Here is a 19,058-nt window from a genome sequence, read left to right as displayed (position 1 = left end):
CCTTTTCTTCATTCTCCTATCCCAATCCTTTTTTTTTTTTCCTCCTCTCTCCAATTACACTCTCCTGTGTTATTTAAAGGACATTCTTAATCAGCCCTATGGTTTCTGAAGGGGTTAAAAGAGAGGGGAAAAATAGCCCGGATCTACCGTCATCTATTTTCCTCATCTCCCAAAAAATTTCAACAGACATTTTCATGGAGATAACAGTTTTAACTTTTTCAATTTGACCTCTTAGTGATGAAATTGAAATCCTGGCTATCTCCAGTCATTGCTTGCGAACATGTAGCTATTCGAGTAAATATCAAGTCAAGTTCCACGTGCATGTAATACAATTCTTAGCCAGTTGTCTCCAGTGCTTCTCTAGATTCGAGATTCATCATTACAGTGGATCCTATACCTATTCATAAATATATTAGTCATAATCTCATTACTACATAAAGTTTGTGCTTTAATGGTTAAGTTAGTGGTTAAATGGTTAAGTTCGGCTGCCTAGAATTCCACAATGAGAACAAAGAAAAGAAACTAAGAAACTTCCTAAAATTTTGTTCAAGAGAGATCTCCGTATTTCACAGAGTCTAATAGGTAGTTGCTTTCATTCTGAATGCAACACCTTCCTCAACCTTGATTTTGTTCACATGGCAGTCCCAGGAGCCTGCTAGGTTCTGTTAGAATTCTATCAAGTCTGACCGAAATATCAAAAGTCAGATCTCACTGAAGTGAGAAAGGTCTCATCAATCAAATACAAATTTTGATTCAGTCTTAAGTTTTCAGTGACTAGAGAGGAGGGAAGGAAAAAAAAAAAAAAAAAAAAAGAAAAAGAGAAAGAGCGAGAGCAATACTCCAGAGAAACGGGGGGAGAAGGGCAAATTTTCCTCTGACTGTTCTATTGGCTACAACTGCAGAAATTCTAGATATACTATTTCAAGTATTAAAGCATAATTTAACTTTATTTGCAGTACAAATACTGTTTGTTTTCAAGACCACTGACTTAATAAGGTGCCGTTTTAAGCAATCACATGTTAAAAGAAACCAAGCTGTAAAAGTATAACCACAAATCTACTTTTATTAAAAGCATCTGGAGATGTGTTTTTGATTCAAGCCATGAGATTTTCTTTATTCTGAGAGGAGAATTTTTTTCAGGACAAATGTTTCCCAAATAAAACTCTGATGTTGAACATACCTACAACCCAGAAACATCATAATGAAACTATTCTGCCATAAGAAGATTAAACCACCCCACTTCTCTGTAATTAACAAGAAACATGTTGGGTCAGTATAATAAAAAGTTATTTAGAACAGCTGCATTGTGAAGATTATTTAAATAAAGCATGCTGCTTTTTAAAAATAATTTTCCTGTCGAATTTCTTGCAATATGTTCATGAGTCTCCTTTATTGCAAATAAAAACGTCAAAGTGTAAAGAAAACTTATTATTGCTTACAGTGATTTTCACTAGGAGGATACTACCCTTTAACGCATTTTCCCCTTCCCCATGTATGATGTGAGAAATAGTCCGAAATCTATTTCAAGAACACTGATATTTAGTTGCTGAAGGGATACTTATACTTTCTTGCTCTTAATCAATGAAATATAAAACGCTACAGATTTTTTTTTTTTACAGCCCTTTTCTCCTTATGGTGAGACAGGTTTTCTAGAATGGAAGAATAAGCCACCATTTTTGCAAAGAAAGAGCAACTATCACCACACATTAAAATGCAGTCAGCTAACTAATGTAGGTCCTCAGACTATTAGTGAAAATATAACAGGAGGTACAGAGAGACTTACAGAGCTCTAGAACACACCTAAGGGAAATGAGAGCAACTAAACTGACACACATGAATGCCTCCAGCAACCCCGAGACTCAAATGGGTGCTCTGCAGGCTGAGACAAGCAAGGCAGGCACAGGGCTGAAAAACCACTGACCTAACAAATGGAGCTTCTATCAGATGCCTAAGAGAAAGGCAACATGACCATTTAGAGATTATAGAGTGTATTCTGAAATCTGGTGTAGGACTATAATATTTGAGGTGGTTAACAAGCTACGGTGCTAAACCACAGCCAGCTCCTCACATTGTCATTATGGAAGCTATTTGCTGTTTGTCACTCCATTGGAATGCCTTCTTTCGAATTCATAGTGTTCCTCTAAAACCAAACAGCAGCTGGGATCTGGATAAATTAATTAAGAAGAAGGGAAGTTAACATGTGGCTATAGAAGGGAAAAAATGTGTATAGCTGAAAAGGGACCAGTTAATAGAGTAAAACAGGTTGCATTACAAATAAAACTATTAATTTAAAACAAAATCTGCCTAAGTGCAATATTTAATGTCATTAGCTGAAGAAACACAGCTTGAAGTTACAGAAATCTATAAAACATGCCTCTTGTTATGTTTGCTAGTGGAAAATGTAATTTGGCACTTGCTACAGAATGAGTTCAACATCCCTGCATCGTATTATCTGTTGGCTTGATTCCTAAATTGTTACATCTGGAGGAACAGCAAGAGATCTTGTTGTTGCTCCTTGATGCAAATAATTCTGCCAGAGGACTGCCAAGACACCAGTTACCATGCAAGAGACTTCAGAGTGTGGCGATAATTCTAGACGCACCAACATCTTGCTGAGCACATTTCTTTGCTAGCCAACCGAAGGAGAGATTTTTTATTCTTTCCAGATGGAGGTTTTGAGATTTCCTTTGCATGTTTATTCTGTTCCATTGTCTAAAAGACCATGAGTTATTTTTCATGAAGTGCACTTCTAAGTAAAGGTGGAAACTGGTAGCTCTTGAGGGGCTCTGCTCTCATCAGTTGATGCTGTTTTTCCCAGCCACCCTTACCAGGCTCACACCTCACACACAGGCACGTACTCTACACTTGCAAACTGGGATTCTCTGATTTATTACAGGACTACTCCAAACAAGTCTTTGCCTCTATCAACCAATTTCACAGGGTAATACAGCAGACTGATCTCCTTCAAAGCAGGAGCTCAGAAGTTTAAGAATTTTCCTATGACACTATTTTCATTAAGGATAGTCAAGGATATATAGTTACTACTAAACATTTTACTTTGCAAAGCACACTAGGAAGACATGCTCTTAAAGAACAATGCAACTGCAGTGCTGCAGGACTCGCATGGATTGGCAGTTAAGTTAAAAACCATAGAAAATGACTCCAAAATGACTCAGCTTCAGATATCATTCGATTATATAAGAATCTCAGCCTCCCATTCAGAAAAAGTTGCATTCATTAAAGTTAAAAAAACAACATTACAAACAACTGCCTTAAGACCAAAGGCCAGACAACAGATTAAAAAAATAAAACAGCATGTTTTCACTGTTGATGAGCATGAGGACAGGTTCTATTCACAATTTTCGCATACTTGGATTCATTACAATCTCAAGATCACTTATTCTGGCAAGCGGTTGAAAGCAAAGCTGAAAAACAAGGTTAAGTATGAGGTTTTGAGTTTATTTTTCTGAAAGACAACTCAGTCTTCAAGACCAGCGTGAGACGGAAACATCCAATAGAATTTGTATCAGAGAACTAAGTGTTCTCATGGTATTAAAAATATTTTGGCCAGGACTGGGGAAAGGGAGGTGCTGATGTTTCTACAGCCTTGCATTCGACCTTGTCACTGCTATAGCAAAGTCATCCAAAACACACTGGATTCCAGAAAACTTTGTCTGAACTACTGCATATGAAATAACTTAGTAATAATAGTAGGCCACAGACACAGATATTTGTCTCTCATGCATGGCACTATAAGAACACTTGTAAACTAAGCATCTTTAATAAAGACACTGCACCTTGCATCAACTAATAAAGGCAATTTTGCAGCCCCGGACAACTGCTTTCTCACTGTTTTATTTTACAAACCAGAAGCAACTTTTATGAAATCTAGACACACACATTTCCATCTGTCTAGTTGCAACTGAAATAATTGCTACTCTTGCTTTTGTTTTTAACAGACCAAAATAAGAACAGACTGCCACAGCTTTCTCCCACTGAGTGGAAAATATTAACAAAATACTGATTACTTGATGTATTGCTTTCAGGTAATACCAGGCATTTTGTCTTAGAGGCAATGTTAACTGACTTGGCAAAAATGTAAAAACTGAAAAGAAAATGATTCTTTTGGGATACGAGAGAGAAGCTGGAGACAGTTTTCCTTCCATCAGGGTGGAAATTGCACATAATAGAAGATAATGGCATCCAGTACCATCTATAGTTTTATCTCTATGTGGCAGATTAAGGGACTGTTCCGTTTTGTTCTCAGATTTCTACCTAATTTAAAAAAAAAAACACCAACTGAACTTATAACAGATAAACTTTCAAGTTTTAGACATTCCATATATGAAACAAACCTATATGAGGCAATCATTTATGATCTCTTTGGGAATATTATACATACAAACACTCTAATGCACTATAAAGACTCACTGTTAGATTTTATAAAAAGGAAACATGCTATGTTTTACAGCAAATAAACATGAAGTAATCCCACCTTCCTTTTTATAACTCGGTCCTTCCAATTTTTAGAGTTCAGTCCAGTCTTTTCTGGCAGCCAAGATTTTTCTTTTGACGTTTTGATAATATTCTGGAGAACCATCCTTAGAATATTCTTCATGTGGATAGCTGTAAATACTACTGAATAAAAATATATTGTGCAGAGCTAAAACCTAGAACAGTTTCTATGCAACGACTACACTGAAAAACTACTTAAATGGAATATTTCGGTCTACTGGCATATGAATTCAAGCGGTAATGACAAGCAGTGATAAGATGTTCTAAAGAAACAAGACAGGCCACAGTTGTGACAGGAACAAGATAGGCTAGATCAAGTTTCACCTAATTAGGCAAGGTTGCACTAGGGGAGTTTTGCTATTCTCTCACTGTGTAGTAAGCTTTGTTTGATATTATAACAAAGTTATGACAAATACTAAGTATTTGTCTTAAGCAAATGTACATATAAGGCTCCACATGTCTCAAGAGATATCAGTGATTTTTCTGTTGAAGAGGGTAACAAGGGCACGAGTTCCAAGGGCAAACGATCCTAACAACTATCAAAGACTTGATGATGATACATTGTCTTAAGACAACAGATTTAGGAAGACCAATCAGCTAAGAATGAAACCAAAATGTATTTATGCCTAAAAACACTATATTTCCAGCACTGCTTTCTTCTTGGCAAAAATCCTTCCTCTCTCTGGATGCAACTCAAGCAGCAGAGAATATAAAATGGTAAACTATGTTCGCATTCGCCTCTTCATGTCAGAGGACAACGAATGTTTATCATTCCTGTCAACACCATGCAGGATCCTGAGTGGAGGACGGACAGAGAAATAGCAGCAACATTGCATTTACTCCTACTCTACAATCACATAAGCAAAGCTCGAAGAACGTTCTGCAGCTCAATTCATTCCCTTAATGGACAAAAAGGAAGACAGAGTGAGCAACTGACCCAGAAGAAAGAAAATAAAGCTATGAAACAAACAGAACTGGAACAACCCATCTCTCTTGCAACAGAATATGAGCTATGATTTCTACATAGATGCAGGATGCACACATTAAATGCGGGAAGGCAAAATAATGAATTCTCTGCTTCTTTAGTGATCCACAGAATCATCGCATTAATCTTTACATGCAAAAAGTTAGCAGCAAGGAGCAGGAACAAAAAGCTAGCAAGAAACTTTATTTAGCCTGCTTCAACATTCAGGAATAGTGTTTTCTTCTTTTAAAGGGTTTTGTTGGAAACAAACACTTTTTGATCTCATACAGTCTTCCTTCCTCCTCAGCAGAAAGGTATCATGTTGATAGGTTTATTGAGAAAATAATTAGTAGAAATATTTCAGAGATCTAAAGCAAATGAACTTAAATTAACTTGTTAGCAATTGGGAACATTTTAAATAGCTAGGAGGCTGGAGGAAACTTCTTAAAGGGAAAGGAAAAAATCAAATTTGATTTTTCTTCAAAAACTGATCACACCTTTATCTGCTAGGAAAGCAAATTATCATGTAAATGAACATTTGAGAGAAAAAAAAATAAAAAGATTATATGAGCACCCATAATACCACTTACAACTATCTCTAGTATGTGAATTCTTCTAAAAAAACAAAAAAACAAACAAACAAACAAAACCACACACTTTATAAAAGACTCATAAAGGCTTTGCAGATCAGAACTATATAGGGGTATCCAAATCTGAATTCTGACAACCCTCCTAACTGACAGGGTATTTTAAAATAATAATGTGAACTAATATAAATACCTGCCAAGGAACTCTTTTTATGTCACACTCTTCTACAATAATTAAAAATACTTGTATATACTTGGTTACATCATATTAATAATAAAAATAAAAGCATAGTGTAAGTCCCTGCCCATCATATAGCTCCTCCTAGAGTCCTTCTCTCACATAGTCCTTCAATGCACGGTCTCGAAACTGAATTCCTGACCAAATATAGATGGATTTACAGTTTTTAAATTAAATCTGTTCATGGTAGTCTTCTGAAAGAAAGATATTTTCTAAAGAAAAATATCCTTGCAAAAAACACTGCTCTGCCAGCACTGTGCATTATCAGTGTGAAAAATTAAGAGTCAAGAAACTGATTTCAAATAGAAATAAGTCACAGTAAAATTCAAACTATTACAGGCCTTCAATTAAATAGGACACCGGCTTTTTCTCTCCCTCAAATTTACAGTAAAGATCGTTGTGATTACATATCTTGATTCCTATTCCTATTCTTTGTCCAGAAATTTCAAACAGCAATAAAGACTGAAATTGTACACCCAAATCCCAGCTGTATGGACAGGAAGCAAAGTACATAAACGTTAGCATCGAGAATTGGTTCCAATACAAGTAAAGAAACAGAAAGGAAACCCAGCCTGTATTTATGAGCCAAGATGAGTTACCTAAAGAAAACAATTACTCACAAACAACGTGCTGTGATCAATGAGGACCATACATGCAGATGCTAAGGCATGCATAGGGGAAACTGCTGAGTAAACAGGCCAGTACAAAAATATATTTGTGCTTCCACAGCACCTAGATTTTCACAATTGCAAATTTCAAAAAGACACCTCAAGACCACTTTCAGGTGAAAATCAACTTATCAAAAGTTGAATTTAAGACAGCTAAAATTGAAACAAAGAAAAACAAGCTAACAAAAAACCACTCAGCTTCCTTAATTTATTTACAGTCTATTTCACACTTCTTTCAGTATGATCAAAAATCCATACTGGGTAAAATGTAAAATAAAAAACAGAGAGAGATATCAGCTCAAGGTTATATGTTTCTTACATCCATTTTACTGAGCTAAAAAGTACATGTTTTATTATTCTGTAACAACTGTAAGCTCAGTGACTTTGGCAGAATGTGCATTGTGTAAGCATATTTCCTTTTTCCTGTCAAAGGGTAAAAGAGAATTAAAACCTAGAAAGAATTTGAGCTAAACATACCAAATATTTTCAAATTCCTAAGTGTGCTTTTAAACAGAAATTATGCTACTACATTATGAACTACATTCAAACTATTGTGTTCCTTCATGCACTTAAGTATATTTTCTCACAAGAAAACTGCAATAATTAACAGAATGAGAAGAATAACTGAATGACTTTGATGCAGGGAGAGAGGGAAATAAGGAATTTTAAAGAAATGTTGTTGCAATCAGGATACTCCTCTCTCTAAGCACTGGAAGAGAGGTTGCCAAGATCGCACTGTTTGAAAAAGTTCTGTGCTGTTTGTGAAATAATAAGATAAAGCTGACCAGAAGCTTTTCCCTGCTTCTGAAAAACTACAAGCAAGTACATGCACACTCCAAGACTGAGCTTGCTTATAATTTTGTGCCAAGACCTTTCAGCATTTCAGAGCTCTGCAGGCAGCAAACTTTAGAATAGACGGCAGTCTCCAGAAGATCTTCCCCATCACTCAGTACAATGCTATGCTTAGATAGACCAGAAAATGCTTTTTCTAACTATAAATTTGAACAGTCAATATAAACATTCTCCTGAAAAAAGTATACCAAAGGAGTCAAGAGTTTGGTAAATGTGAAAGCGAATCAGTTCAAAAGTCTTTTATATTTAGCTAAAATGAGCAAAAGCACAGTAGATGACACAAATTAAACCACTTTATTATAGCTGGGCCCCAAAAGCACACCAGGCTAAATGACACAGTATGTAGTCCACAGTTTAAAGAGATTTAAACTTAGTTCATGATTTTACCTGATACTAAGTGTTACAAAAGCAAATTTTACTGTTCTTCACCACCATTAAAAAGAATAAAAAAGATACTGTTAGAATGTGGATTATGGACTTTTTAATGGTTTTCTATTTGCTTACTGGGTTTGGGGGATATTCCTGCAAGCAACCAACACCAAAACAATTTGTTTTAAATGTAAAGCTTGGACACTCACAGCACATTCATATACCAAACAAGCTGTTGCTGAAATGGTAATAAGCAGCAATAAAATGGTAGATAGACTAGCATTAAAACACGAAGAAGCTACTCAGAGAAAGGACTGAAAATACTTCCAAGTGACATGGACTAGAACAGACACCAATCCATGTGATACAATTTTAAAATATTTCCATTGATTCTGACATGATCTAGAAGCACAAAAGAGGTCAACTATTACAGGTTTTTTCCACTACTGGAAAACCACAATTCAGACTTGCTGCTAAAATCTTCCAAAATTTAGACAACTGGGAATAATAAAGGCGTATTTAAGGAAATGGAGCATCAGGCATGCTGAGACATTCAGAGCTGCATGCAGAAATGAAGCTGCCTATAGACAAGAGTTTCACAGTTCATTTTTAAAGACATTGTTTCAAGAACTCAGTAATCTCCCAAAGCGCACATACAGTCCAACTGTTTGGAGCCTGAATAGTAGTTTGGAGTCTCAACAGTAGTTAACCGATTCATTATACCTGCAAAATAATACACTGTTATTTTATTTCCAGAAACTTGCTGTTTTTAAATACAGAGCAGGAAAGCCTATCCATTTCTCTGCCTGTGTTTCTGAATAGCAACTTGCACTTTAATCCTCTTTGAGTGTTTCTTATAAAAGCAAACATTTAGTGTGACTGTTTCTTATAAAAGCAAACATTTAGTATACCTAAATGCCATAAACATTGTCTTAAAGGATAAGAGATAGCTGTCAGCTCCTGTACTTTTCCATGTGGCCAAATGACATGGCTGATAAGTTGCCATGAGGTAACTTTCAGGCAAATAACCACTAAAATACCAACAGGTACCACACTGTGCAGCAGACAAATTGCACTAGGAAACAGAGTTGAAACAGGATTTTATGGTGTAAAGGCACACTAAGTGTTTCTCCTCCATTTAAAAAATGTTATTCTAAACTAAAATTTAACCCAGTTTCTTTGAAAAATAGAAAAAAAAATATATAAGTAGGAGGCTATGGTAATCTTTGCTTCAATCACCCTGTTCTGTAAAGATCATGTGAACAAGGTAGGCAATTTTTTTCCACATACCGATATGTCTACTGGCTTCAGTCTACTGGCTTCAATCTTGTTACTATAATAATAAAAATAATATTAAAAAAAAAAAACTCACAACTACTCTCAGCTATTTACCTTTGTATATTAACAGAACTACACAACTAGTCAAGGACATTTAGTTTTTCATGGAGGACAAACGTTTGCCAAAAATCAGGTCCCAGGAGAAGAGAAAGGCTTAAAAATGTTTCCTGTTCCTTTTATTAGATACTAGTTAATGTGCCATGCTCACGTGCATGAGATAAACCCACGGGATTTGGTATTGGAAAATTCTTCTAGAGCAGCCTGGCGCAGACCTGGGGCACTGCACCATTTCCTCATTTTCATTTCAGAGGGCAGGAAGTTTGCTCTTCCATGCCACCTGGGACACAGATCACATACTAAAATTTTCTAGACAGCCTCACCATACTCATTCTCCACTCTGCAGTGTTCCCCCCCACGCCGTTCTGGCTCAAAGTCCCAGCAACCAAACCTGATATAACTGATTGCATCCTTCCTGTGAGCTACGTATTTCTGTCAAAAATCTTGCTCTGGTTCCACAGCTTATCGGAGCCTGCCCTGAGCCCGTTTCAGTGTGCTAAACTAACAAAAAATACCCTAGCAGAAGAGGAAAAAAAAAAAAAAAAGGCAAACAGTTTCCTGCTGAGTTAGCACACCGAAATGGCTCAGCACAGAGGCAGATAAATATGAGGGCCAACACGAGCGAGGCAGCAGCAGGGAAGGCAGGATTACGGCAAGCCCTGCAACTAGGTGATCCCCAGCTACACACAACTGAAGCCTCCGCTTTCACCATTCCCTGCCTATAGTAATTGATAGTTTATTCATGCGAAAGCTGAAATTCTTTGGTCAAGCTTAAAACAGACGAAAGGATATGCAAGTGAAATACAGTGTCTGCAATACACATGAGTTTGTACTAAATGTTCTGTTATTTCCTGCTAAGGTTGGAATCCATGAAATAAAACAGTAGTTTTAGAGCCATAATCCACTCACGCACAAATAAAATTCTGCTGGTGGGCAAAGACATGAAAGTTAACTATACATATATAGAGCATATAGTTATATTCACTATTGAAGAACTAGGCTAGATTACAATACAAATCTTACAGGATGGGGGAATAACAGGCAGACATTATGAAAACTGCAATGCTGCAAAAATGGAGAGAATGACAGTAAAGTAGTGACCTTCTGCTAAACATTACATTCATTTGTTAAAAATACTATAACTTTGTATTTCTTGTTTTTCCTTTTTTGTTCCCAATATTTTTTCTATTTGCTTTTCAAGACTTCCTGAAAGACTACAAGTTTTACAAAAAGAAAAAGCTTTACCTGCTCTCATTTCTAGGAAGACACAATATATTACTGGAATCCCCATGAACATGTAAAAACTGTTGAGGCTTAGTTACCTCTGAAATAACAACACTAGTGCACTGCAGAAATCTTAACTTTCACTTCACTGGTCTATTCTCTAAAAATCACAGAACAAAATGCAAAGCAATTATTTTTTATGTTTTTAGTGACCTGCATCAGTTCACTGGGAAAAGCATTACAGCATGTTCAAAGCAAATAACACATATGAGCAGTCTGGAGCAAGGGAAGGAGGAAACAGGCTCTTCCACCGCTCACAGGAAATGGTTAATTCAGCTCATCTGCATTGTGAAACCACAGCCTTGAAAGGAATTCTGCTGCTCCAACATCCTGGTCCACTACAATGATAAATCTGCACACTCAAATACAAGCAAGATCACAAAGACTTGTATATGAGCAAGATTTAAGAAAACTACAATAGAGTGACTTAAAATCTAGGTAAAGTAACTGGAAATTTACGTTCATAACATTTCTTTTCTCGACTAAGCTGTTCATGTATTTGCTCGTCCTGTGATTTATTACAGAGTTTACACTTTGCCCTCTCAGTAGCATTGTTGTTCTTGACACACAAATCTACTTCCGAAGGATAGTGTCTATTATTGCACAATGTAGTTCTATTATTGGCTGACACAAAAAGTTGCTTTGAGAGAGTCAAAACATTCAGTATATTCAATGGATAGACTGCCTCATGCATTAGATTTTCACAGGCTTCTTGTGCCTGTAAATAAGGTATGGTAACTTAAGTTTTAAGGTTAGACATACATATAAGACTGGTAGGTTTGAATAGTAAGTTATGATGGAGAGGGAAGAATAAACTCTCTGCCCTGAATCAAGCATTTTTTTTCTGATTTTTATGTTTTTCTTTTCCTGCAAAAATGCTAGTTTTGAAAACGACCCTAACATATACACATTAGGCAGTAGAACAAAAATGCACATAAAGCCTCCAGAATTTTAGCTCCTAAATGTTTAAGATTATGAAATAAATGTGATCTTTAACAGTAAGCACTATACTGCGAATTCTTCACAAAATGCAGTCATTATTCTATATATGGGCACCTCCTGGAGTAATGGATTCTGTTCTACAGCTGTATCCTATATTAATATAAATAATAGAATAAGGTAGGATGTTTTCTGCAATGTAAGAAGGCAGCCAATATGTCACATCAAACTTTAATTTTTTTACAGTAACGTAACTTGAACCAACATGGTGGTATTTTGTTTTCAAGTAAATATCTACTCCTTCTGAAGTCTGCAACAAGCAACAATCTGACCTATTTTAATCTGTGAGGAGACACAAACAGACACTTTTCTTCTTACACTTACAGTGTAATTTAAATATACACTATTACACTATTGTGAAGTGTAAGGAATATACACTTCACAATAATACACATGAATCTATTACCCATATTTAAATATTCTAGAACCACACTAACATATGGACAGTAGTTTTTGACACACAGAAGCTGTACCAAATTATTTTTAATCATAGAATAGGCCACACTCTACCATCAAAAAAAAAAAAAGTGACGTGATCCAAAAAACAGGAGGTGGCCTTTAAACTTTGTTGCAATAAATAACTCCATTAATAATGGCTGATAAACTTGCAAATTATTTTCCACAGTCAGTTCAGACTGATGCGGCAAGCAAGAGTGTCACCAGTACTACTGATAGTTATACATCTCTGAATTAATTGCAATATATTTTACCTCAACATCACTAAAAATTCCTAACATAAATTCTATTTTAAGTGTATTAAATTGAAGGCTAGAAGTCTTCTTCTAGCCTATATACATAAGCTATTTTAGACTATACAGTATAGAGCTGTAGTAGAAGCAACCTTTCTAAGGAAAGGAAACAGTGTGCACTAATCTGGACAAATCCTGGTTTTAAATCAGGAATAAGCAAAGCCCCCTTTGGACTTGTTGGGAAAGGCTTTACACTGAATATTTGGGGGAAAAAAATATACCTTCCCTATTCATCTGCAAGATAGCTTAAACATAACTACTACAGATACGCAGATCTGGTCTGTTGTACCAATCATGTTAACTGCCTTCAGACACCAGGAATACATCCAGCAGATTCAATATCATAATGTGTACTAATATGTGCATCTCCATACTGTGATGGAAATATTGTCTAATCAGTTATTGAGCGTATGCCAGTCACGGTCAACTCTGAAAAGCTGCAGTTTCACATGAAATTTAAAAAAAAAAAAAAAAAAAAAAAAAAAAAGCAAACAAAAAACACCACACACAGCACTAAACATTTCATAGATTTTTCAGTACTCTCACTTGCATTAAGACAGCATTCACCTTACCCTACGCATACAGGCACAGATACTCAACAGCTCCTTTACTGTAAAGGTTACACAAAGCCCTACCTGTCTAGGTTCCACCTGGATGCATTCAAAAAATGCCGAACTCGGCTCTGAGCTTATATTGGTATCAACTTCTCCCAGTTTATTTAAAGGTAAAACCAGAAAAGCTCTGCAGTAAGTCCTCCTCAGAGACTCACTTCATCACATTTTGTTACAGAGCATCCCTTACCCTTTCTCCTATCTCCTTATAGAGCTATTTATAGTTTGCACACCACCAATAATGCCTTTAGCATGAAATGTTATCTTCATATATACCATAAAGAGTGATGCCTAAATTTTAGGTAAGAAATAATGCTTGGCTATAGCAGCTTCTTTTTGCACTGTATTACTTCTTAGGCAGGAAATAAGTGCTTTCCAAAAGTGGCTTTTTCTTGCCTGTTCACTAGTGTCCAAGGAATATAGCTAGTGCTTACCTTGAGACACACGCAATTCTGTAACTACTATCCAAGGAGAAAAGCAGTAATTGCACTCATTAAGGAAAAGCTTCCATCTCTCCCCTCCTCCAACATCGCCCCCCCGCCAAAAACCACACATGCCCAAACAAGAAAAATCCTACTGGTACAGAATAAGAAGAAAATTAGGCCCCCAAAGCAGGTTACAGTTGAGGTGGGAAATACATTTACAAAAAAAAAAAAAAGCATGGCTGCAAATATTTCTTTTTTTCAAGACACTATATATTTTTTTCTCCAGTTAGAAGGGAGGCAGGGGGGAGAGAAGGGAGGGAAATAAATAAATAAATAAATAAGCCACTGTGTTCAAGGCTACATCGGACAACTCACTCAGTGGGGTATTTTGGCAAAGGTAACACACAGTGAAGCATGATAAGATTGTCCTGCACACAGCCTATATCTTTAAGGCCATGAAAGTTCTATTTGGACAGAATGTTAAGAAACAGAAAATGAGGTATATTGAATGCAAAACTATCATAACCAATAAAAGCACTCAGAAGTAACCCCTATTCCCCATCTGAAAAAATAAATAAATACCACAACACCACACACAAACACACACAAAAAAAATGCTCAATTTTCTACTCCTCATTCCTAAAATAAAGGATGTAGAAGATTGTCTTAAAGGCCAGCTAGAGGAAAAAAAAAAAGGGGTGGGGGGGGATGGGACCTTAATCAATGACTTGAAGTCCGATTAATGCAAATAATTAAAAAAAAAAAAAACCCTAAACATTTACATTTAATTTGCTGATGCAAAACAACAGTAGCGCCCACTTGTTACAGCAACTAAGGTCTAGCAGTATTAAAGTCTCAACTCTTGCAGTGATTTATTTTTGCTAATCCTGAAAACAACAACCAGGAAGAAAAAGGCTTCTGTGAACTGCATTGCAGACAGTGTCATCATGTAATGAGTTACAGCATTAACTTTTCCCTTCTCAAAATTTACCCAAGTAAAAAAAGCATTTAGTCCAGTTCTACAGCTACTACATTCACACTATTTTGACATTATACACTGATTATTCTATTCTTTTTTTGTCCCCACAGTCCAGAAGTGAAGTAGCTGTGATGAAAAACTGGGAAACTAAGGGGCACTGCCAAAGTGTTGATTTACATACACACATACCCGACTACCTAATGATAGACTGTTCATGACAGCACCTAAATGCTCTTCAAAAAAGCAAAATATTTACTCTTTTAGAATTTAGATTCAGCATGCTCTAATTTGCAACATAACTACCACTGCAGCAAGGTAATTTGTTTTGATTAAAACTCAACCATCGATATTAAAAAGGCTTTGAAGTATATTTCAAAAACATAATAAAAAGTCTGAATCTTACAACACCCTCATATAACCACAAGCAACTGCCCTATTTAAACGAGTATGAAGGTAACAGAATACACTGGCAGAAATAATCAAACACGTACAAGTCAATCACTGACCTACTGACATTACAACATTGTTCCTTAACCTGAAACTCAAACACATGTAAGTAGTATGGGAAACAAATACGTTTGCTCTGACTTAACCTGTCATTGGCACACCACCTGTTAAATAGGAATGTCACGAATGTAAAGCATAATCCAAATTGCGACAGAAGATGAAAAAGTTGTCAGTCATCTTTTTGTTTTTATTACCTAATGAACTGCAAAATATCTATATGCTTATGGAACAAGCTAATAGCTTAAGGTACTTTGTCACTGGTTTCCAGCGCATCTAGCTCCAAGAAATCCTACAATATCAAGAGAATATTTTGGTACCTAGCAACTAGAAGATAAAAAGCTAACAAGGCTAAAAAGCTTGTCTCCCTATCTCTTTTTGGACACTAAACTGGTCTCTTCAATCTCTGATTCTGCATTTATTTATGGGATTTATCTCCTTCACTCAGTCAAGAAGCAACATCAGAGCACTGGAATTTTGCAAGAGAAATACCCTTAATTTTCCTCATTGAAAGCATTCTGCTGCAGTGCCTTGGTTGGAAGCACTGCAGAGGAACTGTAAATAAAAAGCCCCTTTCTAATGGAGCTACAGAAAATGCAGGAACCCTTATACGGGGTATTTCACAAATCCAGATGTGAGGCCAAACAGATTTTTGAAATAAATCAGTGGGGAGGATATAATTGTTCATTATTCAGAGGCTCCTGTCACAGACCCAGCGCAGCCACGATGCTCAACTCTCCTCTGGCTACGGCACCAGCGGCAAGAGCAGAGGGGAGCAGCAGAGCAGCTGTGTCACAGCATGCAAGGTTGTCCAAGGGGGACGCTCAGGGTTGGAATCGGGACAAAAAATAAAATAAAACAAATCAAAACAGAACAGGGGAGAGTTTCGCAGGAGAGGCAGCGGGGGAAGGCGAGTGGCCTTTCCCACCAAGGTGCCTGAGGAAAGCGGCGCTTTCCGCGCTCCCCTGCCTGACAACTGGGCGGAAAGGCCGGAGCTGGCGGTTAACCCTTAACACCGGGGCGGCGGAAAAGATACGAATAAACAAACAATCAGAGCCGTGTTTGGAGAGAAAACCCAAAACACCCGCCCCGGACTGTCCCTTCCCACCCCCCGCAGCAGGCCCCGCACCGCCGGGACGGGGGAGGGGGCACCTGCCGGGCAGAGCCCCCGGCCTGGGCGGGCAGCGCTGGAGGGACACGGGCCCCTCGAGGCGCTGCACCCTGAGGCGAGGGGGGATAAAAGGGGCATATGAGGAGGCGAGGTAAAAAGGGGGGCCGGGCCGCGCTCCGGGCCTGGCCGGCACCCGCTCCGCGCCCAGGACGGCGGCGCCGCGGCGGCCGCGCAGGAAGAGGGCAGGCGCCCCGGCGGCGGGCAGCGCGGCCGCCCTCCCGCCTCACTCACCGGCATCATCTCCGCAGCCGCGGCCGAGCCAGTCCCGCGGAAGCCGCCGCCGCGCCGGGCCGGGCCGGGCCTCTCCCGCCGCCGCTGCTGTAGGTGGGAGGGCGGCGCGGCGGCCCCGCCGGCGGTGACAGGTGCCCCCCGCGCGCCTCGCTGGGGGCCGCAGGAACGAGAGGCGACAGCGGCGGCACCACGAGCCCTCCCGGCGCCGCTGCCCTCAGCGCCGCGGCGGGTTAACAGCCGCCCCGCCCCGTGGCCGCGGCTGGGCGGGCCCAGGGGGCGCGCGCACGGCGGGGAGGGCGGTGCGCGCGCCCGCGCACACGTGACCGCGCGCTGAGGTGCGCCGCGCTCGTCCTATGCCGGTGCGGGCGGGCGCGCCAAGCACCCCCACGCACACCTGCCCCCCGTCGCGCAGCGAGGCGGGCGGGCGGTTTCTCTCGGCCGCCTGCCGTGACCTCCCCACCCGGACGGGCGGCCCACGCCTTCCACGTTCCTCGTGGGCACGGCCCGTCCTGCCGGTTCCCCCTGCGGCGCCGCTCCGGCCCGCCCCTCGGCTGGGATAAGTATATTAAGAGGAGGCATGTGGAGGATTTCACTGTGTCTTCCTGTCAGTGCACTCATAGGAGATGGGTCAAAACTGTTTTTTTTTTTTTTAAACCTTAGCATCACAGGATATTAGTATCATGTTCTCTTTCTTTAAACATAGCTCCCACCTCCCACACATACCTTTAGAGACAGGATTATCCTGCTTCTGCCCTAAAGTTGAAATTTACACAGAAAAAAAGTTTCTCTTAATCAAATTTACATTCAAGTGTAGTGAACAGAAGAATAACAGTGACTAGAAATTTACTGTGTTCATTAATGTTTGTGCTGAAGTTAGTTCTCACAGTGGGCGAGTTAATGAACCTTTTCCAAATTCTCTCCCTAAAAACCTGCACCTTCCTCATTAACCTGGTGATTTTTTTTTCCCAAGAAATTCTTACAGGATGGTCCATAAATTACTTACAGGCTGGCTTCAGAGCTAATTGCTCCCTTAGTCACTCATTAAATAGATAAAGAAATAAGCTAAAATACAGTAAATGTTAACTGTTCCTTTGGCTTCACCCTGGGAGGATTGGCATCAAAATGGCAGCTGAGGGGATGTGGTGCAGGCAGTCCCAGGAGGGACAGCTCTGCTCCCTGCCACCTCTTTTATGGAAGAACATCCTGCAGTGTGAAAGTCCACGAGCCTGTGCGAAGCTTTCTCCTGGTAGCTGCAGATCCAGCCAGTGCGGCAACCGGACAGACTGGATGCTGGACGGGGAGGAAATGTTTTCCAGAGGTAAGGAAGGCATTTTGTATGCAGGCCTGCTCGTGCTCCCGCCACTGCTTCCCTTGGAGAGGAAAACAGGTCTCAGCCCTTCCCATCCCTGTTTTCCCATGGAAATGAGAAAAGCAAATAAATAAAAATAAGCAAATAAAAAGGATAAGACTTTAACTACCAACATCTCCCCTACAGAAGGATCTCTCCAAGAACCAACTCTTTTTTACCAGTTAAGGGGCACAGCAACTATTATAAAACCTTCTGATTCCACCTTAGGCCCTATGCGGGTGTTTTGTTTTCTGCAAGCAGGAAAATCTTAACGTCTAATCATGTATTTTATTTTTTTCCCTATTGTCCATTTCCACATAAAAGCTTTGCTCTTTGCAGAGATTATGCTGCTTGGCCAAAGGACCTGCAGTGCCTGAAACTTACTTTTCAGGTAAGTGAGGTTGTGTGAAAACAGTCATGACCTGGTAATTCCTGAGAAGATAAGAGAATTTGGAGTTGATGCAGAAGCAGATAAAGCCAGAGATGCAGAGTCTAAATTATTTATTTCCAAATACTAAAGCTTGTGCTTGTTTGTTGGTATAACTTTCAATCCATGCAGTTTAGAATTATGCTCCGCTTGGTACTTGAAAACCACTGAGAAATGCCCTTTACCTTTACAAAATTTAAGTCACTATTAATAAACATATATCAAAATGTATTTATATTTAACTCGGATTTATTGAGGAAAAAAAGAACTTTTAACTGCAGTTAATAAACTGGCAGGCCTTTTACATGATCATGCACAACATTCTTAAGTGGAGGTACCCAAGAATACACATGAAAAACTAAGGAGATTTTTAGAAGCCCTCTTGATATTGTCCCAATCCCTGTTTATATTCTTCAAACGTATAATGACCAGATTTTAAAATGCTGATGTTTATTGCTTTTTTTTTTTTAACTATTGTGTCTGCTACATTTTTTGTTTATTTTAGTTGTTTCTTGCTTTCTTTTTTTCTTTTTTATGTATAGCTTTTCTGACCTCAGATCCCATTTTTCTTCAGTTTTGTGTTAACCTGGTAAGATGCTTCTCTGGAGCATAGGCAAATATCTTCAGTCTTTGGAGATGTCACACAAATAATTTAAATTTTAAAATTACTTTCTTTCTTTTCATGTGGTATTGCTTTAAATAGCAAGTACTTTCTATTTATAGCTAGAAAGAAATATTCTCA

General features: G+C 38.7%; 1 protein-coding gene across 2 annotated transcripts in view; it reads right to left on the bottom strand.

The window, feature by feature from the left end:
• PPP1R13B (protein phosphatase 1 regulatory subunit 13B) overlaps nucleotides 1-16,596 on the bottom strand; it is a 65,270-nt gene extending 48,674 nt beyond the window's left edge. For both annotated transcript variants that reach the window (XM_088539620.1, XM_088539619.1), the window contains exon 1: nucleotides 16,542-16,596. In XM_088539620.1, the coding sequence (XP_088395746.1) occupies nucleotides 16,542-16,550 (9 nt within the window). In that variant the 5' untranslated portion in view covers nucleotides 16,551-16,596. The remainder of the gene's footprint in view (nucleotides 1-16,541) is intronic.
• Between the last annotated feature and the right edge of the window lie 2,462 nt (nucleotides 16,597-19,058).

The sequence above is a fragment of the Tinamus guttatus genome, unplaced genomic scaffold (assembly GCF_059628265.1).
Source record: "Tinamus guttatus ecotype Peru unplaced genomic scaffold, ASM5962826v1 Tinamus_guttatus_pri_ptg000048l, whole genome shotgun sequence".
Classification (NCBI taxonomy): domain Eukaryota; kingdom Metazoa; phylum Chordata; class Aves; order Tinamiformes; family Tinamidae; genus Tinamus; species Tinamus guttatus.
The sequence above is the reverse complement of the archived record's forward strand: the minus strand, read 5'-3'. Positions and strand labels throughout refer to the sequence as shown.